The 23959-nt window shown below is 48.9% G+C and overlaps 1 protein-coding gene across 1 annotated transcript in view; it reads left to right on the plus strand.

Annotated features, from left to right (window-relative positions):
- The first annotated feature begins 14906 nt into the window (after positions 1–14906).
- Positions 14907–23959, plus strand: part of CIB4 (calcium and integrin binding family member 4) — a 59620-nt gene continuing 50567 nt past the window's right edge. Inside the window, exons 1-2 of the mRNA XM_015111896.3 lie at positions 14907–15082; positions 15775–15809. Coding sequence (XP_014967382.1) covers positions 15029–15082; positions 15775–15809 — 89 coding nt within the window. The 5' untranslated portion in view covers positions 14907–15028. The remainder of the gene's footprint in view (positions 15083–15774; positions 15810–23959) is intronic.

The following is a 23959-nucleotide window of genomic DNA, read 5'->3' on the forward strand; positions in this document are numbered from 1 at the left end:
TGTGGTTACAAGGACAAATTCTTTAGTGGTGATTTCTGAGATTTTAGTGCACTCATCACCTCAGCAGTATACATTGTACCCAATTTGTATTCTTTTTTCCCTTGTCCCCCTCCCAAGAAGTAGCTACACTTTTAAAAAGAACAAAGCAGCCAGGCATGGTGGCTCACACCTGTAATTTCAGCACTTTTGGAGGCTGAGGCAGGAGGATCACTTGAGGCCAGGAGTTTAAGACCAGCCTGGGCAATATAGTGAGACTCCGTCTCTGTTTTTAAAAAGAAGAAGAAAAACAACAAAGCAACTTGTCTTGAACATGGGGATTTCTGAGGTCAGCACCTTGAGCAACCTGTTTCTAAGTGGTAGGGAAAGGAATGTGTCCTCATTTACAGCCAAAAGGATCCCAGAGTTGCCCTGAAATACTGAGGAAACCACTCAGTCATCTTAACTGGCTGCTAATGAGCTGATCCATAATTTAAAAGTGGCTTCAAAGCCACTTTTCTTGCTTTAAGAAGCAGCAAAAGGAAGGGGGCAGGGGAGACACAGAGTCAGACCTATCCTTATCTAAGCTGAGGTGGTTTGTGGGGGACCAGGGTGGAGGGGGTGTCGGGGGTGGATGCACACGTGTGTGTGAAGCAGGGAAGAGCATGCCTGTTTCCTGCCCAATCCTACAAGGGTTTCTATAATCCCCTTCGTGAAGGTGGCCTGAGGACCTGCCTTTGACAGAACAGACCTGGATTTAGACTCCTAGATGATGAATCTCCTCCTGCCCCTTAGCGACTGCCCTGAACCTCCCCAAGTTCTGCTCTTCTTCTTGCTGATCACTTAGTAAGTTACACACAAAACTAAGACCCAGGTGTCTGCCATTTGGGTGTTTATAAGTCCTGTGACCTTATGGGGCCACCTTGCTTTTCATCCAAGAGAAAATAGATCAAGCCCTCAACCCACAATAGAGGAAAACCCAAGGTTTCCTGCAAAAATTCTGGGGACTTGTTCCCAAACCCCTTTTACTCTGATATCCTGTTTCTACTAAAATCCAGTCCTCCCTCCCTCCCTTTCCTCCCTCCCTCCCCACTCCCTTCCTCCCCACTCCTCCCTCCCTTCCTTCCTTCCTTCCTTCCTTCCTTCCTTCCTTCCTTCCTTCCTTCCTTCCTTCCTTCCCTCCCTCCCTCCCTCCCTCCTTCCTTCCTTCCTTCCCTCCCTCCCTCCTTCCTCCCTCCCTCCCTCCCTTCCTTCCCTCCTTCCTTCCTTCCCTCCCTCCCTCCCTCCCTCACTCCCTCCCTCAGCTGCTATCATTTCTGCCTTGTATCAAGACAAATGTAAGACATAGATTATTTTCCTTGATTTCCTCCAAGTAGCTCTAGTGTAAGGCATATGAAACATGTTTTTCCTGTGTGTAATTGGGAGAGCTATGTTGCATTTTAGCACAGAAAACAACTTAAGGTTGATACTCCTCTGGCCATGTCCTCTACCCACCTCCCCGCTCCCATGAGCCATTTTGCCTCCTTGAGGCCCAGCCTCCACCAGACTCATTCCCTCTCTCTCTCTCTCTCTGTCTCTCTCTGTCTCACACACACACACACACACACACACAGCCAGACTCCCATAACATCCTTTTCCTCTCTCCTGTGGAGTAGTCAGCCCCCATCCCCCACCCCAGACTGCATCTGGGCCCATCTCTGTCTGCTCAGAAACCCACTAAGGACCAGCTTTGAAATTACTTTTTCCTTTAACACTACCAAATTATCCGTCATAACTCCTTTCCCTAGCAGCCTCTACAGGCATGTAAAAATGCATCATCCTTTTGATATGAATTATACCACCCCCTTAGAAGGCAGAAGAAGCTAGAATAATTTTGCTGCTTGTTTAAATAGCAGCTTTTTCTTTTCTGTTGCTCAAGTTTAACTATAGCCCAGAGATGCTTCCATCGGCCCCACCTGCCTTGTTGGATAAATCTTACCCCACCTGGCCCCATCCTGCACTTGTCAGCACCTCCCTAGCCACACCCTACCTCCCCAGTACATGAGACTTCTCAAAATAGCCCAGGCCCTTATGTCCCCGTTCTCACTGCCTCCCAAGCTGGAGTATCAGCCACGGGGTACCTTGAGCCATAAGAAGTCCCTCTTTTCCCTCCTCCAGCGAGATCTTAGGGCCCTGCTGCTTGTCTGGGGTCAGTCTCCCATGCCACCCTGCCTCTGTGTGGCTGAGGGTCTCCCAGTGTGTGATTCAGACCCAGGGTCCCTAGCCCTGGCAAGTCCCCAGCACCTAGCGGAGCACCTGGCTCATGAGAAGCACTCCAGACACGTTCACCTGCCTCATCCAGAGCTGTACTGTGTCCTGGGTACAGGGTGGAAGCAGTCAGACTGGAACTCAGTCTCTCAAGGGTTGCACAAACTACAGCCTGCTCCTTGGGCTGCCCCATGGTTTCTGAGCAGGCAGCCTGGGGAAGAAAAAGGAGCCCTGCTCTGAGAGGCGAGACACAGGCCAGTTCTGCTCTCAGCTCACTCCAAGTGCTGGACAACCTCCTTCCCCTACTTGGGCCTCTGTCTGTCATTGGAAAAAGGAGGGGCTGGATTCGATAAGGCCCAGAGATCTACAACGGAGTCCTGGGCAGGGGCTGATCTTACCTCTGGTAGGAGTTCACTATGGTGCCTGGAGCTGGGCAGCCTGCGAGGGCAGAGGCTGTGCTGCCCCAGCTGGAGGGATGAAGGCTGCACCAGCTCCTGGCCTGGGGTGTCCTGGATGGTGACGCCCTGAGGAATGGAGGGAGGTCAGTGTGGCTGGGGCACAGTGGGTGAGGCAGACAGCCACTCAGGATGAGGCTGGAGAGACAGGCAGGGGCACCTAGGCCATAGCAAGGCATCGGTATTTTGCAGTAAGTGCAGTGGAATGCCATCGAGGAGGTTTTTGTGGGGCCCTGACATGATCTGATCTGTTTTTAAAGATTGTGCAGCCTTCATGCAGAATGGACTAAAGGGAGGCCAGGGGAGAATCAGGGACACGCAGCGGCAGGTGCATTGGTCTGAGTGGAAGAGCAGGGTGCCAGACAAGGGTAAACAGTGGGGATGGAGGTAGAAATGATCATTTTTGCAATCAATATGGTGGGTGAGGATACTGGACAACTGGGGTCTCTTACCACCTAGTTTCCAGCGTTTTCACCAGGACTTGGGTGCCTCTGGCTATCTACATGGAATGCGACTCAGCTGGCTTCAGGAGGAAGGGTGGTCAGACGGGCTAGGGTCCCAAACTTCACTGCTAACCTAGAAGGTGACTAAGGTGGGAGGCTTGTGTCTTCCAGTGACTCCAGGAAAGGTAGGAACTGATGGGAGCAGAGGTTGGGGCGCCTGTGCAAGGGGTTGGAGCTTGGCCACCATCCCCTGCATCAGCACTGGGGAAGAACACCCCAAATGTCATCAAACGAAACCAGCCTCGCCTGCAGCCCCGTCCCTGCAGCAGCGCAGACCAGCTCCCACAGGTCAACCAGTTGAGATTCAGGAACCCTCTCCTCCAGTGGTGCTTCAGACTCAGCTCGGTCCGCTCCAACTCCCAGAGGCCTTTGCGCTGATTTCCTGCTTCCAGCTCTGCTGGCCAGGGGTGGCTGATGGAGGCAACTCAGTTGATTTGGTTTGCCTGGCAGGCGGATTGGTGCTCTCTGGGAATGGGGATAGAAGAGGGATCCTGTGAGACAGAGGAAGAGGGAGAAGAGCAAATAGGGGCTTGGTGTGAGAGGGGTGGGCCATTTGCTAAATAAAATTTAAATCCTTGCCGTGGTGGCTGCCAAGAAGAGAGAAGTGACTGATGAAAACCATATGTCTCTAAGTAAGTGGAAAGAGGAGCCCTGCTTGGTGTGTGGAAGATGTTGCTGTTGGTCTCCCATGCAATGGAAAAATCTCCTGTTTTAAAGAATACAATGTTAAGAGGCACTCTGAGACAAACCACATTTCGCAATTAAGTAGTTTACAAGGTCAGTAAAGGAAGGACAAAATAAACCAGCTGAAAAGGTCTTGCTCAATAACAAAATTTGTTTAAAAGTTGAATCTTACTGTCCAGAACTGTAATATAGGCTCATCACATAGTTTTTGGGAAAAAAATAGCCAAAAAGATGAAATTTTTGAGGGATGGAGAAGCAGATCAAATGCTTTAAGAACAGATACAGCTATTGTATCTCCTAATGTTGGAAAAAAAAGAGTAATTTTTTAAAAAAACGTAAACTGTATCACTTTTTACTTTTTCTAAATTGACCCGGAGACAAACTAAAAGCAGAGATGCAGACAAACATAACTACTGTTCTCTCAGTCGGCAGAATAGAATTCTAATTTCATCATCCAGCATTCAAGTTCCAGCATAATGTGGTTCCGACTGTCCTTTCTTGAATTTTCTCCCACGGAACACTGCTGCCCCTGCCCCTCCCACCCCCCTCCTCTCCCCCCCGCCCCACCCCCCTCCACACACAATCCATCCTGTTTCAGGCTGCCACCGTGGGGCTTCCTGGTATACCTACTTCCCCCGGCATGTCTTTCCTCCCAGCTGTATGGAAAAATGTTAGCCCTTCTTTAAGAATATCAATTTCCAAATTCTACCCATTTCACCGTAATTTCCTTTTGATACTTTTGCATAGATTCTAATTCTCTGGTGAAATTCTCCATTTTGTCATCTGTTTTCTTAACTATGTTAATCACACTTATTTTGAAGTCTACGTCAGGGAGCTCCAGTATCTGGGTCACCTGCGGGGCTGTTTCTATGACGGAGATACTTTTTGGCTTCGACTGATGCTGTCCTTCATCATGGAGGATTTACTTCATTTTCCGGAAGGCAGTTAGAGAAGGGAAGGTCATTCGTAATCCAGGCTGCGGTTGAGCTGGTTTGAAGCTGTCAGGCTTTTTGAAGGCCGCTCTATTTCCAGCTCACCCTGCCTCCTGGTGTGTAACCCATCTGAGGTTCTTGCTGGAAGTCTGGCTTGTTCTTTAGGGCTCTTCCTCTTTGGTGGGCCTTCAATTCCAAGTTTGTCTTCCAAGCCCCACGAGACTGCCAAAAACTCTGCTCAGCTTCCCGGTCTCTTAGCCACGCTTCACTCCTTGGCTGGGTGCTGCTTACGGATCCGTGAATGCCTTCCAGAGAAAGGGGCCTTAGAAGCTAACCTCCACGTGCTTTTCTTCTCCAGACATCTTGGCCCCCAGGTCCTGCTTGCCTTGTAGTTTGAACTCCAAATTTATCTCCCAGCCCTTGGAAATTGCCAAATTCTCCTACTCAAGTTCTCAGCTTCTTATCCACACTTTCTGCTTGGCTTTAGCCTCTTGGCCCCCAAGCCGCTCATGAATCAGCAGATGCCTCAAGGGGAGGAGTGGCGCTGACGCTACCCACAGGCTTCCCTTCCCCCAGGGACCCTGCCCTCTCCAGCCTGGCTGCCCTCAACAGACAGCTTTTGGACTTTATCCAGCTCATTCCTGGTGGGAGGACTGGCCTCTAAGGAGCTACTCTGACATGCCAGAAAGTGAAGTCTTCTGTCCATCCATTAGAATGTAAGCTCAGTGAAGGCAGGAACCATGTCTCTGCCACTGCTGAGATCTCTGGCTGATCTTAGTCACGGCTTTAAACATTCCTGGACATTCCCGAATGCCTATCTGCAGCCCCAGAGCTCTGTTCTGAGCCCCTAGCCCCACATATCTAAGTGCCCCCTTGTCATCTCCATGCAGCTGCCACACAGATATCTCAAACTCAACACGTCCAAAATCTTGTTCTTCTACCCAAATCTGCATCTCCTCCCTTCATCCTGCTGCTTATGTCAGAAACCCCAGGGTCATTGTGACAATTCCTGCTCCCTCCCCTCCCACATCCAATCTCCCCGTGTTGCCAATTCCACCTTAAACGTCATATGAAGTCATCTTCCCCTTCTTGAAGCCACAACCTTGTTCCCAAGACTGTGCCCTCCTATAGGTTACTCAGCAGTGCCCTCACAGTTCCCTGGAACCATGCTGGCCTCCTTCCAACATGCTCACCAGCCACCCTGTGGGCAGAATGATCCCTTGAACACAAAAATTGGATGATGTCATTTCTCCGCAGAACATCCTCCAACAACTTCCCGCTGCTTTTAACAGAAAGCTTTGAAGATAAACTTTCAAGGAGCCACTGGTCCTGCCTGGGCTGCCCAACCCCCCTCCCTGTCTCTCCTGGCTCTTGACCTTGAACACACTGCATCCATGGGGCCTTCTCTGTCCTGCCAGCACCAGGAGCTCCTTTGCCCAGGCCTTCACACATGTCCTTCTCCTGCCAGGAAACACCCTCCCCCCATGTCTGCCTCTCTGCTGCTCATTCTGCAGGTCCCAGCTAAATGGCCCCTCCTCAGGGGAGCTTCTCGGACGTCCATAATTGGTTAGGTGCCCCTGATAATTCGCCATCACTGCATCCTCCACTCTGCTTATAGCGCCCAGCACAGTCTTCCTCGTTGAGGGGTCATTGCCTCCTTTTCTCCCCTACTAGACTCTAATCTCCCTGAGGCCAGGAACTGTGCCTGTCTTGGTCACCACTGTATCCCCAGCACTAGCAAGTTACCCAGGATACCTTAAAAGACTTGTAAATACTTTTCTGAATAAATGAATAAAAGATGGATGAGGACAGCAGATGGCCATACCCCAAGCCCCGGGCACCCAGCAGAAGGCTGTGCAGGGAGCGCTTGGCAATCAGGGCAGCTGGGAGGGGGCTTTTAGTTAGCAAGTGTCTGAGGGTGAGACTATGAAAATAAGCAATTGTATCTAATGCAGTCCTCTGCTGTCCAGGGAGCCGGCAGATCTGGGTTCCAGTCCCAGGTCTGGCACACATCATGACAAATAGCATTTTTACGATGCTTCACAGTTTACAAGGCATTTCCACAGATGGGATCGATTTAAACCGGCTCTGTGACCTCCAAGGAGCAGCTCTCAGAGGCCCCTGGGGAGGAAGGAGCCAGGGAGCACACTCCTGAGCCAGCTCTGCCATCAGCTCCACGTGCTGGTTGGTAAGGCTCTCCAGCCTCAGTCTCCTCATCTGTTAAACGAAGGGGTCCAACTAGGTGACCTCTAAGTTTCGTCTATTACATTTTAGAAATTCAGAACTACCCAAATCAGGAAGCAAGTTTTTGGAGTCCCCCTCTCAAATAGCTGCTCGCCACTTCAGCATAAGTAGTAGGGCAGTGTCACCAGAGGCTCCTAACAGTACCAGGGGTGACTTACCCTTTGTGTGATTTTGTGTCACACCAAAGCAGAACCTGAAACCAGGGCTTTAAAACAATTTTTTTTTGAGATGGAGTTTCGCTCTTGTCACCCACGTTGGAGTGCAATGGCACTATCTCAGCTCACTGCAACCTCCGCCTCCCAGGTTTAAGTGATTCTCCTGCCTCAGCTTCCCAAGTAGCTGGGATTACAGGCACGTGCCACCACGACTGACTAATTTTTGTATTTTTAGAAGAGACGAGGTTTCACCATGTTGGTCAGGCTGGTCTAGAACTCCTGACCTCAGGTGATCTGCCTGCCTGGGCCTCCCAAAGTGCTGGGATTACAGGCATGAGTCACTGCACCCAGCCTGAAACCAGGGCTTTTGAGAGCTAACCCCAGAGCAGGAGTGAGGGGCTGGGGAGAGAGAGGTGGGAAAGAGGAGAAGCCCAGGTGGGCATCCACGTGTGTCTAGGTCACTTCCAGATGTCTAAGGGCCTTGACTCCACCAGGGCCTGCTGAGAAACCACAGAACCCCTCCAGAGCTGTCACCCAGAAATACAGGTGAGGGAGATTCTCCACCAGCTCCCAGCCCCGCTGGTTGAAGGTCAGTGTTGCTCTGAACTTCAGGGCTGTGTGTAACCATAGCCTGAGGGGTCTACTTGATAGAGAAGGTTCTGAGGCAGAAAATGAGGCCTTCCGAGGCCTTGAGGCAACACTGGATCAGTGAGAGAAGAACTAGGTTCACAGGAACCTGTCTGTGTAGCAGCACCTGAAATCAGGTGTCACCTGGAGCACCAGGGCATCTAATACAAATTGCCAAAGGGCAGGATGATTGCTGTCCAGCCCTGCCCAAGAACCAGTGCTGGGATTTCCTCCCACAGCCCCATCAACTCTCCACTCTCTAAATGTCAAGGCCCCTCACCCGCTTTTCTGGGGAGCTTTTTGGTGTCTCATGTCATTGGAAATGGAGGATACCTCTCCACCAGGGCAATTCAGGTGGGGCTCAGCAAAGCCTTGGGACACAAGCAGCTGTCACTCTACTGGGCACTCCCTGAAGACTGGATGCCGTGATGGGTGCCCTGCCCCACAATGAGGCAGTGCTGGTCCATGTGGCTCCTCCCCCTCCTCCCCTGGGCAGTGAGTAGTGCTCCCAGGGCTGGCAATGGTGATCCTCCTGGTACCGTCGGAAGACCCTCGCTCAGGCTCCTTGGTGACATGGTGCTTCCTCCCTGTCTTCCTCATCTGTCCTTTTATTAACTTTAGACTCTAGGCTTCCCTCAGCTTCCCCCCTGATTCTTAAATGTCTGATTTGTTAGTAAAAAAGGAGCGTAGGCTGCTTCTAGCTTTTTCCCTCACACTGAACAATTCTGCTTTCCCCCCAGGCAACGTGAATGGGAGACTAAAGAAAAAAAGAAGTCTCTCATGAGAAGATGGGGGAAAGAAATGAAGATTTCAATTTCAAGATATTGTCTATCACCTTCTCCACGCTGCTGTGGGAGTCCGCGGCATCCCGTTTGACCCTGGGAGATGTACCTGGTGGGCTCTTCATCCTGGCCAGGACTTTGCCAGGACACTGCAATCTCAGGCCCTCTGCACCCCCTCCCTGAGGCATGTGGGAGCTTCTGGGTCCCTGTATGGTACCATCAGGCCAAGGAAGCCAGGCGCTCTGCCTTGGGCACTTCTGCCCTGCACCCTGCACCCTGCACCCTGCACCCTGCACCCGGCTGGAAATGGCTAAGAGCATGAGGCAGGTTTCTAGAGATGTGCAGTCTCCCAAGGCCTCTGCCCAGGGAACCCAGGGATGTTCCTAACCAGCCCTGCCCCACCCACGCCATCTCTGGATAGCTAGTGCAGGGCAATCTCACTTCCTCACTGCCTTCCTCAGCTCCTCTGTCCCTAAGACCAGCAGGACAGCCCTGCCATCCTCTATCTTCCTGTCTACTTGGAAGGTCCCCACAGAAATCAGGATATGCTCCCTGAGGCCTGCTTCTTGCCACACAAAAGGAATTTGGAAAATCTTGCCTCCAGACAGAGCATAGCTTTCCAGCCTGCTCGTTTGCTGGAAACGCAAACAAAAGTCTAACTGATGTTGGGAGCCAGGGAGCGACTTGCCTCAGCAGGATTTACCTTTGTGCCCAGCACAGAACTACTGCAGTGGAGGAGCCCCCTGGGCTGCAAGACTCAGGCTGAGGAAATAGATCTGAAACAGTTTCAAATATATCCTCCCATGTACACATTCCTTTAATTATACTCAGTGGTGAGGCACTGAGTTAGGACTTAACCCCTTGACATTTTAAAAATAGTTTTATTAAAATATAATTGGCATATCATACAATTCACTTTTTTAAAGCATACGACACAATGGATTTTAGTATATTCACAGCTGTACAACCATCACCATCATCTAAGATCAGAGTATTTTGACCTCCCCAAAAAGAAACTCTATGCCCATAAGCAGTCACCCCCGAGTCTCCCCACCCTCCAGCTCCCAGCAACTACCAATCTACTTTCTGTCTCTATGGATTTGTCTATTTTGGACATTTCCTATAAATAGAATCCCACCATACATAGTTCTTTGTGACTGACTTCTTTCACTTCACATAATGTTTTTAATACTCATTCGTATTGTAGCGTGTATCATTACTTTTTATTGCCGAATAATATCCTGCTGTATGGATATACCGCATTTCATTTAATCAGTCGATGGACATTTGGGCTCTTTCCACTCTGGGGCTATTATAAATAATGCTGCTATGAACACTCATGTGAAGTTTTTGTGTGGACCTTGTTTCCATGTCTCTTGCGGATATACCTGGGCGTGGAGTTGCTGGGTCCTACAGCAACTGCTTAAAATTGCAAGGAGCTACCAAATTCTTTCCCAATGCAGTCACACCATTTAACATTCTTGGCAGCAATGTATGAGGGTTTCAATTCCTCTATATCTTCATCAACACTTATTAGTTGGGTTTTTTTTTTTCCATTGTTGTTGTTGTTTTGAGACAAGGTCTTGCTCTGTTGCCCAGGCTGGAGTGCAGTGGCACAATCTCAGCTCACTGCAACCTTTCCCTCCTGGGCTCAAGCAATCCTACCACCTCAGCCTCCTGAACAGCTGCAGCTACAGATGCATGCCACCATGCCAGGGTAATCTTTGCATTTTTTGTAGAGACGGGGTTTCACTATGTTGCCCAGGCTGGTCTTGAACTCCCGGGTTCAAGTGATCTGCCCACCTCAGCCTCCCAAAGTACTAGGATTACAGATGTGAGCCACCATACCTGGTGCTTATTACTTGTTCTTTTGATTTTGACCACGCTGGTGGGTATGAAGAGGTATCTCACTGTGCTTTTGATCTGCGTCTCCCTGATGGCTACTGATGTTGAGCTTCTTTTTATATGCTCATCAGCCATTCATGTATCTTCTTACATGTCTATTCAAATCTTTTGCCCATTTTTAAGTTGGCTTATTTGGCCTTTTATTGTTGAATTGTAAGATTTCTTTATATATTTTGAATGCAAGTTTCTTTTCAACTCTTCTTGAATTCTAAGAGACACCTAAATCAGGGTCAGAGCAGGGGTTGTAGTTTTACCGTCTGTAAACTGTAAGTTGCAAGGTGACAGAAATCTTGCAAAGAAAACATTCTGTTCCACACAGAGGGTTCCTGCAGGGGTGGACCCTGGAGGGGAAGGATGTAGAACTGTCCTTCCCCAGAGCCTCCTCCCTCCTCAATTACACCCCTTTCAAAATCTCTGCTGAAGAGGAGTTTGAGGGATGTCGTGGGCTGGGGATGGGTAGAGAGGCAGGTTGGTTAGTGTATCAAAGGCAGAATCATATGGAGGGAGGATTTCTCTCTCTTTTTTAAAGAACACTAGCTTTTATTTCCGGGGCAAATGAGATGGTACATAGAAAAGCATTTTGAAATTATAAAGGAATATGCAAATGTAAAGTGATATTCTTATTGTTAGTATTGTTATTGTAAGAACCAGTGAAAACCCTCTCTGTGATGAAATGACAGAGCTTGCGGGGGTGCAGGGTAGGCAGGGGTTGGGGAGTTAGGGGGATGAAAGATCAAGGAGAGAGAAGGGTAGCAGAGTTTGCAAACCTTCGTTGTGTGTGTGTGTGTGAGAGAGAGAGAGATTGAGAGAGAGAGAAAGAGACACACACAGAGAGATTTGTGATTTCTGGCATATTTCTTTACCACCTATATAATTATTTACTTAATATTTTTGCTTAGGTTCCTATTTATTTTAATTAAACAGATATGTTTATAAAGGAAATTTTAGATCACAGTAATAAATGATAAAAGTGCCTCATTTTCAATATGGAAGATACCGTTATACAAACAAATATAATGAAACCAGTGTTATTAAATTCTTGCTGGACCCGTGGCCATATGGGCCTGTGCAACTGGCCCTGACTTCCTAGCCTGGTTTACTCCTCCCTGTCACTCAGGTCTCTGCTCTGGTGCTTCCATGACCACCAGCCCCTCCATTGTCACACCCTCTCTCCCCTGTTCCCTGCTTTCCTTCTTCCATAGTACGTATGGCTGTCTAAAGGATGTGGGTGCACATATGCACGTCTGGATCCATGAGGGCAGGACATCATCTGTCTCATTCACCTCTGTCTCCACTGCCTCACTCAATGAATAGTGGTTGAGTCACTAGCTTAAAGCTCTGGGCTCCAGGGCAGCTCTCTCTTTTGCTTTTGTTTTCTTTTTACCAAGTGTCAGCCAGGTGTGAAAGTCACAAGCAGCCAGTGCCAAGCTGCCACTTGCGCCTCGATGTGATGAGGAGCACTGAGGCTGGAGAAGGAAGTGCAGATCACCTGGCTTCCCCGAGTATCCTGCCCGGTGCTTTGGGAATCCGCAGGCCTGCAGCATGCCCACTTACCAGCTGACTGACTCAAGAGTATCACTTCACCTCACCGGCCTCCACCTTCCCTAGAACAAAGAAGCAAGGATACCCTACTACCCTCACTGAGCTGCTTGAGCCTGAAGACAGACAGTTTACATGGACACACCTGGCAAATAGAAGCTGCTTAGTCAACGGTGGTAGAAGCTCAAAGCGGTTAGCAGAAGATGGAGTTTAACCACTGACTTAGCCTGCAAAAGTCCTACCCTTCCTTCCAGGCCCAACTCTTTTTTTTTTTTTTTTGAGATGGAATTTCACTCTTGTTGCCCAGACTGGAGTGCAATGGCGTGATCTTGGCTCACTGCAACCTCCGCCTCCTGGGTTCAAGCGATTCTCCTGTCTTGGCCTCCCGAGTAGCTGGGATTACCGGTGCATGCCATCATGCCCAGCGAATCTTTGTATTTTTAGTAGAGACGGGGCTTCATCATATTGATCAATCTGGTCTCAAACTCTTGACCTCAGGTGATCCGCCTGCCTCGGCCTCCAAAAGTGCTGGGATTACAGACGTGAGCCACTGTGCCTGGACCAGGCCCAACTTTTAAAATAGTAACATAATTTACCCTTGTTTTTGTTTGTTTTGAGACAGGGTCTTGCTCTGTCACCCAGGCTGGAGTATAGAGGCACGATCTTGGCTCACTGCAACCTCTGCCTCCTGGGTTCAAGCGATTTTCATACTCAACCTCCCGAGTAGCTGGGACTGCAGACACACGCCACCACACCTGGCTCAATTTTGTATTCTTAGTAGACACAGGATTTCGCCATGTTAACCAGGCTGGTAATTTACCCTTTATTGAGAACTCAATACATAGCAGGTATCTTGCTATAATAAGAGCTTCACATACACCCATAATTTTATTTTATGTCTGCAATACTTATGAAGTAGGGATTTATCATTCCCCTTTTACAAATGAGGAAACTGAGGCTTATAGTATTTTATGACTTGCTTGAGGTGATGCAGTAAGAAGTGATGCCGCCAGGTCTTTCAGATTTCAGAGCCCATGTTCTTAACCACTGCATGATAACAACGACTTAAATGCCACCACCTACATGAAAGCTTGGTGCCCAGCAAGACTTTCCTCTTCTAAACACTCATAACTCTGTACTCTTCTCCGTCTGTGACATCTGCCTCCATCTGCTTTTGTGTGTGTGTGTGTGTGTGTGTGTGTGCACATGCGCCCGTGGTGAGCATACATTTTTTCTTGCTCCCTTAAAAGAGCATGAAGAGCATATGTTCCTTGAGGGTTGAAGTCATGTTCAGTCCTCTCTCCCCCAGGGTCAAGCCAAGTCCCTGGCACACCGTGGATATTCTACTTGTGTCTGGTGAGCAGATCAAGGAATGGGGGTCCTGGGTTTCCTTCTGCCAGGCTCTATCCCCATGGAGGACAGTCCAAGAAAAAGCAGGCAGTTGCACTTCAGAGATATAAATAAGCTTCATCAGAGAACCACTGGGATGTTTATTCAGGAGAGCATAGGGAAGACGTGTCCTAGAACAAGGAGACCAGCCCTTCATGACAAAGGTGGGTGTGCAGACCCTCCTGGAGGCAGGGGAGGGAGAGATGGCTTCAGGAAGGCTCTCCTGGCCTGTGATGTTGATGGCTGTGTTGGACATTGTCTCTGTCTGCCCATCCTGCTCCGCCTTGCTCTCTGCCCTGTGGGAGAGCAGAGAAAGAGGAGAGAGTGGGGCTGGGGTGTTGCTCCCAGGTGGGTGGTGCTGGGGCGGGTAGCAGCTCTTTGTTGGGCTTGGGAGTCTGTGTTATCCGTGTGATTTCCCTACAACACCCTGAACACACCTTTGTGGAGAGTCCTTTTGTTAGACCCTTTTCACATGATCCTGATTTGATGGTGCCCTTTGTTCCTGCAGAGACCTGACTGATGGGGTGGAATGCCCTTTTCTATACTTTTTGGGCCACTTCCTGAGGCTGGATCTATGCTGATTTATTTCTGCATCCCCATGCCTGGCACAGTCCTGGGGTTGTGGTTCCTTGATTGTTTTTTATTTTGATTTATTAGAGACAAGGTCTTGCTCTGTCACCCAGGCTGAAGTGCAGTGGTATGATCATCGCTTACTGCAGCCATGAACTCCTGGGCTCAAACAATCCTCCTGCCTCAGCCTCCTGAGTAGCTGGGACTACAGGTTTGCTGGTGTGCACCTCTGCACCTGGCAGGTTGTAGGGTTTTTTCTTTTTCTTTTTTTTTTTTTTTTGAGATAGGGTCCCAGGCTGGAGTGCAGTGGTGTGATCTCAGCTCTCTGCAACCTCTACCTCCCAGGTTCAAGCGATTCTCCCACCGTAGCCTCTGGAGTGGCTGAGACTACAGGTGCATGTCACCACGCCAGCTAATTTTTATATTTTTTGGTAGAGACGGGGTTTCTGCATATTGGCCTCAAGTGATCCACCAGCATTGGCCTCCCAAAGCATTGGGATTAGAGGCGTGAGCCACCATGCCCAGCTAGGCTGTGGTTCAAATAGCTAGCATTTATTGAGCACTTACTATGTGCCAGGCATTATGCCCTGTATTAGTCAATCTTCACAACAATCCCATGACTATCATCCCAGCTTACAGATGAGGAAACTAAGATACACAGATATTGAAGAGCTTGTCTCAGGTCACAGTGGGGCAGATCTGGGTTTGGAGCCCAGGCAGTGTGACTCCTGAGCTGACAGTGTGACTCTCAGCCCTGTCTTTGGGCTGCCTTTCTGCTTGTTGTATGGGGACTGATGTCTCTTAGCTTTGGGATTGAAAAGAATTTGCTTATTTGCTAACTCAGCAACTCAGGTGGAATGGGAATGAAAAGAATTTGTTTCTTTGCCAACTCAGTGACTCAGGTGGAATGGGCAGAAGGTGGAATGTAGGTCACCATGGCAACCGGATCAACGAGGTGCCCCAGCTGGCGAGTCCTTGGGGCTGAGGTTCTACTGCTGGCAAAGAGAAAGGTGTGGTTGGATGGGGCAATGCTTAAGGTACCAGATGCACTGGGAGGACCTGGAAGAGTACCAGGTGGGTAGATCGGGCTGGGGATTCTGGGCAGAGGTGGGAGCTTCCTAAAGCAAGTGGAATGAATGGGAAATTCCTTCCTGAAGCTCTAGCAGGGGTGTCCAACCTTTTGGCTTCCCTGGACCACATTGGAAGAAGAAGAATTGTCTTGAGCCACACATAAAATACACTAACACTAATGCTTGCTGATGAGCTAAAAAAAAAATCACGAAAAATTCTGATAATGTTTTAAGAAAGTTTACAAATATGTGTTGGGCCCCCATTCAAAGCTGTCCTGGGCTGCATGTGGCCTGCAGGCTGAGGGTTGGACAAGCTTGCTCTAGAGTTTACCAGGCGGGATAGCGGTGGTCCCTGTCTTTGCTAAATCTGCATCCATGTGGCCCAGATGAGTTCTCTGAGGTCGCCTTCCTCCATCTGTCTCCTGCTCCAGAGCCCAGAGTTTCACTCTTGTCTCTGATCTCCTCTCACATCTGTGCCAATGCCCTCCTTCCCAGGCCTGTAAGAGACTGGGGATAAGAAAGAGCACCATTTCCTCTCCAGCTGCCACCTCAGGCATCCGCCTCAGCCTGGGGCTCCCCTAGCCGTGCAGAAAAAGAATGGGCGTTTCATCCCCAGCCTCTGCATTGCGCCACTCTCCAGGGGCCACAGCAGGGATGAATGGAGTGGACACATCACTTCTCTGTGATTTATTGCAGGCCCTGACCTTCCTGACCAGAAATGAAATTCTGTGGTGAGTAGAGGCCCCTCCCCTCTTTCCTTCTCCCAGCTCCTCCCTCTGAACTGGATTCTTGCCCTAATACAGCCTCACTCTGGTCCCTGAGTGTGGTCCTTGCTCAGAGCCACACAGTCCTGGAGATGGGGCTGGGACAGGGCCGGCAGGGATGGGAGGGCCATGATCCACAGAGCCCCACTGGAGCTGAATGAGACATCAGGCTTTAGGCTGCTAACCCTTTACTGGGATCCAAGGTGAGGTTTCTTCAGAGGATGGAGCTGGACAGAACCTCTTTGGAATAAGGAGGAAAACAAGGAGAGGACGGGGGGAAGTTAGGTCTGAAGTCCATTTTGGTGGTTCCCTGGCTGGGTAAACTTGGATGCATGACTGAAGCCCAGCCTTCCTTCCCTTCCCTCCCCTTCCTGCTTTCCCTCCCTCCCCCTCTTCCTCCCTCCCTGCCCTCTCTCCAGTGCCTGTGATGTGCCTGCCCCTGGAGGCCCTGAAGGTGGGATGGTGAGCAGCCCTGCTCCCTGTTGTCATGCAGACCCCTGTCCAGTTGGGAAGAACCTTCATTCAACGTGGAGGTGGCCAAATACCCTTCTCATGGGGCTGTGGGGAGAGTGAACAGTGTGAGAGGGGTGTGTGTGTGTGTGTGTGTGTGTGTGTGTGTGTGTTTGGGCCAAGTCAGGTGCCCAACAAAATCTGTTAGATGAATAAAGGAGCTCACCAAGACACTTTCGGGGGAAGGTGGGGGAAGATTCCCTCTCATAATCTCCGCTCGGACTAACCCTCCCCCGTCACCACATGGAAGCCACATTTCCCACTCAGGGTCTGGGGGTGGCAGCTAACGACTTTGTCACAAGCGCAAGACTCTCCAGGCACAAACGAGGATGGGGGATGGCCAGGGCTTGGGGAGCTACAGAAACCAAAGGCTGTCACACGGTGACATAATTTCCCTTTTGAAAATAATATTCACTCACTTTTTTAAATATAAAAAAAATGACGTAACTCCAAATGACCCATATCCTACTACCCATATAACCTCTATTGAAATTTTCTGAAAAGTAACACATGAATAAAAATAAAATGAAATCCAAAAAAAAAAAAAAATCTGCGAGCATGGCTAGAAAATTCAAATAATGGTCCTCACTCATAAGTGGGAGTTGAACAATGAGAATACATGGACACAGGAAGGGGAAGATCACACAATGGGGCATGTCGGGGGGTGGGGATCTAGGGGAGGGATAGCATTAGAAGAAATACCTAATGTAGATGACAGGTTGATGGGTGCAGCAAACCACCATGGAATGTGTATACCTATGTAACAAACCTGCATGTTCTGCACATGTATCCCAGAACTTAAAGTATAATTTTAAAAAAAAGAAAAGAAAAGAAAATTCAGATAGTGTAAAAGTTCTAAGTGAAAAGTAAACGTCTACATTCTCTCCTCCCCATCCTTTTCCCTCAAGGCCGCCTCTGCTCACTATTGGCTTTTCTTACCATCTAGCCTTCCGGAAGAATTTTCCATACACAGGCCGACACATTTATCCTCCTTTTACCCCATTCACACTGTTGCATTTATTCCATTCATACTGTTCTGTATCTTTTTTTTTTTTTTAAGCTTGTGGGTTTTTTTTTTTGTTTTTTTTTTTTGTTTTTTTTTTTTTGAGATAGAGTCTTGCTCTGTCTGCACTTCCCTGGTTTAAGTAATTATCTTGCCTCAGCTTCCCGAGTAGCTGGGACTACAGTTGCCTGCCACCACGCTCGGCCACTTTTTGTTATTTCTGTAGAGATGAGGTTTCTCCATGTTGGCCAGGCTGGTCTCGAACTCCTGACCTCCAGTGATCCTCCCACCTCAGCCTCCCAAAGTGCTGGGATTACAGGGGTGAGCCACTGCACCCCACCTACATTTTAGAACTTCGATAGGTATGACAATGTTGTCCTTCAAAGGAGTTGCACCAGTTTATACTCTCAGCAATGGCCATACCTGTCCCACTTTCCACCCCAGGGGCTTCAAATGGCATTCATGGATCCACCCCTGGGGCTCCTCCTATATGCCAGGAGGGAGCATGTGGTGGCAGATGAGAGGAGCAAGAGGAGGATGGGAGGAGTTCAGGCTCTTTCTTGAACATCAATCCTCCATTTTCATTTGTTCTGCATTGGCCTTCAGAGAAAGATTTCCTTGGAAGCGAGCCATGCTCAGGGACGCCTCCCTTCTGAAACTCCCACCCAGGCCCTGAGATGACCTCCTCCCAGATCCTGTTTCCAGTCTGTTTCCATCCCCATGGAAGGTGCCTTTCCCCTGAGAAGAGCACAGTTTGGCTCTGTGTTTTGCTGGGGAGGGGGGTCCTGGTGAGTGCTGCCAGGGAAGGCTCCAGTTCACAGTTCACGGTTCATGGTTCAGTGCAAACTTCTCTAACAAGCAGTTCTCAAAGCTCTTTCTGGCCTGCCCCTTCTCTTGACAGCACCACTCCTGAGCATGAGGGGCCTGTGCCTGCCCCCAGGGTAGCTCCTGCTCAGGAGGCTCCCACTCTCGAAGGCCAGTGTGGGTCAGCGCTGGGGGTGGTAAGGTTGGGGATACCATTGCATAAGGAAGTCAGAGTGGACGGCAAAGTGTCCAACTCCTGTTACTTGGACACCTTCAAATAAGACAGAGTGAGAAGCACTGGTTAGGCCAGGGGCAGCAGCGCAGAAATGCTCAAATGGGAAGGTGATACCAGTGAGAGCTCTCTGCTGCTTTAAACCAAGGGGAGTCTCCATACTCAGGAGACCACAACCCGGGGAGCAGCTGAGAATGTGGAATAGCTGTCAAGAGCTTTGAAGAATGGAAGAAGACCAGTGAAGGCAGGAGATGCTGAAATGTCCCAGTTAAAAATGAGAAGTACACCTTGACCCAGCCATTCCACCTGCATGAAGAGGACACAGGTGAAGTAATTGCTGATTCATCCATCCGGGGAAGACTGCCCTTGGAGAGGAGGGGAAGAGCTTTCCATTTGATATAGAGCCATCTCCAAGGTATATTATTAAGTTAAGAAAGCAAAGTTCAGGGGGCTTCCAGTTACATGGAGAATAGAGCATTTTCTTTGACCTCTGTTTCCTCTACTAAAAAGAGAGTAAAGGAATTAAAAAAAAAAAAAAAAAAACGGAAGAAAAAAGAAACCCATAAGGACAAAGAGAACACAAGCAATGACAGCAAATGAGAGAGGTCAACAAAAATTTTAAAAGTGCAAAGCAGATAGACCCACGACACAGACTTAGCTGAACAGAAAGCTGAAAGAATTTGCCTGCAGGGGTTGGATGATGGAATTGAGAACCCAGAAAGTCTCAGGAACCTCCGAATTCCAGGATGCAGGATGAGGTGAAAACAGAAAGGTGGACTGAAAGTCTTATATGATTCCTTCTCTCTCCCTCTGCAATCCACTTGGCACCCCTGCCCTGCCCCAGCACAAGACAGGAGCTAACAATCTGGGGAGAGCTGGAGCCGGACAGGCCCCTGACTCAGGGCCACCAGCATGATGAAGAGCAGGGTGAGCTTCTGGTCAGCATCTTAGAGTCTCCCTATAAGTATAAATCGAAAGCTAAGGGACACCAGGTATTTGAGGAAAAAATAAAACACAGCCTACATACACTAAGTCATGTCATCACGACATTTCAGACTGCCTGAGATGATGATAAGATCCTGAGTGCTTCCAAAGAGAGCAAAACAGACTACAGAGATTCAGGAATCAGAATAGCGTTGGACTTACATTGGAAGACAGTGGCTAAACACATTCAAAATTCTAACGAAAAAATTTCAATCTAGAAATAAGTTCTAGCTAAGCCATTAATCAAGAGTGAGGGCAGGATAATAATACTTTTTGACATGCAAATTTTAAAAATCATTTCTTATGGACCTTTTCTTAGGAAACTTTTGGGAGATGTGCTTCATTAAAACTAGTGAGTAAACCAAGAAAAAAGAAGACCCAGGATCAGGGAGACAAAGGCTTTCAACCTAGAGGCAAAACAAATTACAAGGAAGTAGTGAAGGGAAGCTGAAGGATGACAGCAGGACAATCGGCTCATAAGGCAATCAGTTCAGATTAGAATTAAGGAGTCAGGGGTTCTAGGAGTGGTGTCTCTAAGAAGATAAAATGAATCTATCTAGATACCATATTGAGAGGTACTTAGTTCAGCAGAAAGTTTGGGGATGAAATAAAGATAGGCACACAAAAACTAAAGCAAAAAAACAAAAGTGATTATTAACTCTGGGAAAAACAAAAAGCCTTGCAAGAAAGAAGATGTAATCATGTTGCACTAGGGAACTCAGCTTAAACAATGTTTGAATAATGCCTATATAATATATAACATTATTATAAATACTGAATATTCATTCAGGAAAGTTATTTTATATTGGGAGGTTGGGGAAACGAAAAGAAGTATATATAGAGAAATCCTCTTTTTTTCTAGTAAGAGGCCACAAGATAATATCTATAGTGAAAACAACAGCAAAAGGCAGTATTAGCACAGCATTTAGAAGTACCATATAAATGTTAAGCAAAAACCAAGTGAAACAGCAAAACACTTGGAAACTGCTGCCTCTGGAGAGTAGGGTTAGAGAGGTGGTGTGGGATACGGAGCATTAGTAACTTTGATTGTAAGCCTCACAGTACTATTTGCATTTTTAATCTATTTAACTGTATTACTTTGGCAAACAAGACCAGCACATATAGGCTGCTACTGCTCTTGTGAAATAAAGGGCTGTTCATACATGCACACACAGAGGAGAATATCCCTGGAAGCAGACACACAGACGGATAATAGCTTATCTTCTTGGCAGGGCCCTGGGGAGTGGAATACGTTAGGGTTGGTGTGGGTGTGCTGTCTGTAAAGTGAGGGGACAGCTGTGATATGGATGCCCAGCTGCTCTGGCTCAGGGAGCAGAAGGCAAGTGATACTCAGGGAGAAAGTGGCCATCCTGGGCTGCCAAGGCCAAGTTGAGCCAGATGAAGCCCTGATCACTTCTGAATGATTTTCCACTGTGGCCTCTGACAGTATCTTGTGATTTTCCTATGAATATCATAGAGAAATGTGGTCCATGGCAGTACAGTTGGATGGACTTAGCCAGTTAAAAAAGTATTCAAGAGACCAATAAGTAGAAGTAACCTTTGCAGGGAGGCTGGCTTTGTCCAACACTTTCCCACCTTCTTATCTGTGACTTGCATAAGGACACAAAGGCCTAGTCACCAGATCTGCAGATGGCACCTCCCGGGGGTTGGTGGGGGGAGACCTCATGTGCTAGACTTGTCTTGGAGCCAGCCCCTTCCCGATCCAGGGCTGCTTTGGTTTGGCCCTCCAAGAAGAGGTCTGTTCACCCTAAGTTTCCAGCCTATGAGACTTTCCCTTCACATGTTTTTGATCTCAGCAAAAGCAAGGTCCCTTTCCACCTTAGCATCGGGGCAGCGCTCTCTGATTCTGGTTAAATTGGTTGTCCCAGAAGAAGCCTTTTCCTGAGATGCCTATTCTGGGCCCAGGCCCTTCTGGCAGTGACTGCAGACCCTGCAGACCCAAAGAGGGCCCATGTGGCTTCCTGGGCAAGGCACAGCCTGACTCCAGCCCAGACCTCTATGTCTCAGGCGCAGGTCAGCCTGGCTCAGCCTGAGCTCTTTGAACTACTCTGTGTCGCCTGGGATGGTTCCTGACACTCTCTTCGGTGGGGCGGGGTCTGGTTTAGGAGCCTGAAGCTTTGCTCCCAACCTCTGGCCAGGCTGACCCAGCCACAGGGCCTCTCTTTCTTCCTAGCACCGCTGGAGGCTCCAACACTTTGTAGACTCCATGGCCCTGTCCTGGCCATTAACAGGCACCTCAAGGCCAGCAGGTGGAGTGGTTACAGGTTTATTTCCTGGAAGCCAAAGACCTGGGTTTGAGGCTCAGCTCTTCCACTTAGTAGCTGCGCAAACATGGGAAAGTTTCTTACCCTCACTGAGCGTCAGTTTCCATCCTTATAAAATAGTTGAGGGAAACAGAACCTAATCTCACAAGGTTGTTATTAGGACAACTAGAAGATCAAATCTGTCATTGTGAGAGCAATACCTGGCACATGGGTAAGCACCGATTATGTGGCTGCTGCTGTTATCATGGTATTATTATCCCTACTTTTTGCAAATGAGGAAATCAGCTCAAAGAAATGAAGTAATTTCCTCAAGCCCACACAGATTGCAAGTAGTAGATCAGGGAACTAAAAGCCACATTTTCAGGCTAAAGAAGGACCATTTGTAAAATATCTACTATCTGCAGGCAGTACCATAGAGCAAAGGACTATTAACCCCATGGGGTGGGGGTGAAGCCAGAAAGCCAAGTCCAGGCTGGGGCTTGAGGAGTGGAAATTCGGGCTTGTCATGTTTTTGATCTTGCTGGGATAGTAGAAATACTGAGAAGCTTGTAGAACCTGTAGGTGCCTAGGGCTGTATCCTGGCCTTGAATAAGAACCTCAAGGAGTGGGGAGGGCAGATCCTTTTACAAACTCCCTACCTGATTCTTACGTGGGACCCCGTTGAGAACTACTAAGCTAGAGGGTCTCAGAGGCAAGGGGGTAAACGGGATGCCAGAGAGAGGCACGAAAACCTAGAGTCATAGCGTGCCTAAATTGGAGGGAGCCGGGGGATGCTGTGACTCTCATTTCACAGACGGGAAACTGAGGCCCGAGAGGGGACTTGGCGAGTCCAAGGTCCCACGGAGAGTCAGCAGCGGAGTGACCTCCACCCCGTCTTAGGGCCGGCCCCTGAGCCTGCAGACAGCCCCTCCTGCCTCTCCGGGCTATGTGGAAGGGAGCCATGGCCCGGGCTGCTGGATTGCTGGCAGGCTCAATGTGTGAGTTTTTCAAATGGCTTTGACTTTTGAGTCCATTAGTGATTAATTCAGGGTTCCATTTAGAGCCAGCTGATCCATATTTGGAGGAGGAGAACATTTTGTGGCAGCCGAGATGCAGCCACAATTCATCTGTGGGCAGCCCGCCCACTCTGCAGCCTGGGAAGGCACCAACTCCAGGCAGGCGCCCCACCAGCACCCTCCCCCAGAGGACTCTCCAGGAGGGCGACTCGAGTCTCTCACCTGGAAGAAGGGTGGGCAGCACAGCCCGAAGAACTTGGTTTAGGGTTCAGTCCTCCACTCTATCTCTTCCCAGCTGTATAACCTTAGGTACAACCCTTAAACTCTCTGAGCCTCAGTTTACCCATCTACAGGAATGATGGCCACTCCACTTCTCCCGCAGGGAGTTGTTGGGAAAATTCGGTGAGATGATGTGTGTGAGTGCACCCAGCACAGAGGCTTTGTCATGACAGGAGGGTGGCGAGGGCCGGGGAGTTTCTTCTCTGTCCCTCAGCAGCCCCTGGTGCCTCCTGGGGAAAGAGCTTTGGTGTTTGTATCTCTGGCTTTAACATGTACCACTGTGTGACCTTAGGCAGATGATTTTACCTACTTGACTTTGAGCTTCCTCATCTGTAAAAGAAACAATAGGCCCTTCCTTGCAAGATTGGCATGAAACATGAAGAATGTCCGTGAGAGCTGGCTGCCCAGAGCGGGCACTCCCAGTGGTGCCCATGGTGGGGGCAGGAGCCCAAGTGCACTTGCGCATTGCCTTAGGGATTTAAAAAAATAACAAAACATTATTTTTTGTTGAAAATTGGTCTTATTGAAAGTTGGTCTGCTCTCTATGACCTCAAGCCGGCAATTCTAACAATGACAGTGACAAAATGCTCCTTTTGACTGGGGCCTGCCACTCCCACTGCCCTTGACCCTTTTTTATTTTCTTTTTTTTTTTTTTTTTTGAGATGGAGTCTTACATTGTCGCCCAGGATGCAGTGCACAGATGCAATCTCAGCTCACTGGAACCTCCACCTCCCGAATTCAAGTGATTCTCTTGCCTCAGTCTCCAGAGTAGCTAGGATTACAGGTGCATGCCACCATGGCCAGCTAATTTTTTATATTTTTGGTAGATGGGGTTTCACCATGTTGGCCAGGCTGCTCTTGAACTCCTGACCTCAAGTGATCCGCCTGCCTCAGCCTCCCAAAATGCTGGGATTACAGGCATGAGCCACTGCACCTGGCCTGACCCTCGCCCCTTGTAGGCCACTGGACAGTTCAGCAGTGAGGGCTTTTCTTCCTCCTGGTTGACCTGTGGTGCCCAGCGCCCA

The sequence above is a fragment of the Macaca mulatta genome, chromosome 13 (assembly GCF_049350105.2).
Source record: "Macaca mulatta isolate MMU2019108-1 chromosome 13, T2T-MMU8v2.0, whole genome shotgun sequence".
Lineage (NCBI taxonomy): Eukaryota > Metazoa > Chordata > Mammalia > Primates > Cercopithecidae > Macaca > Macaca mulatta.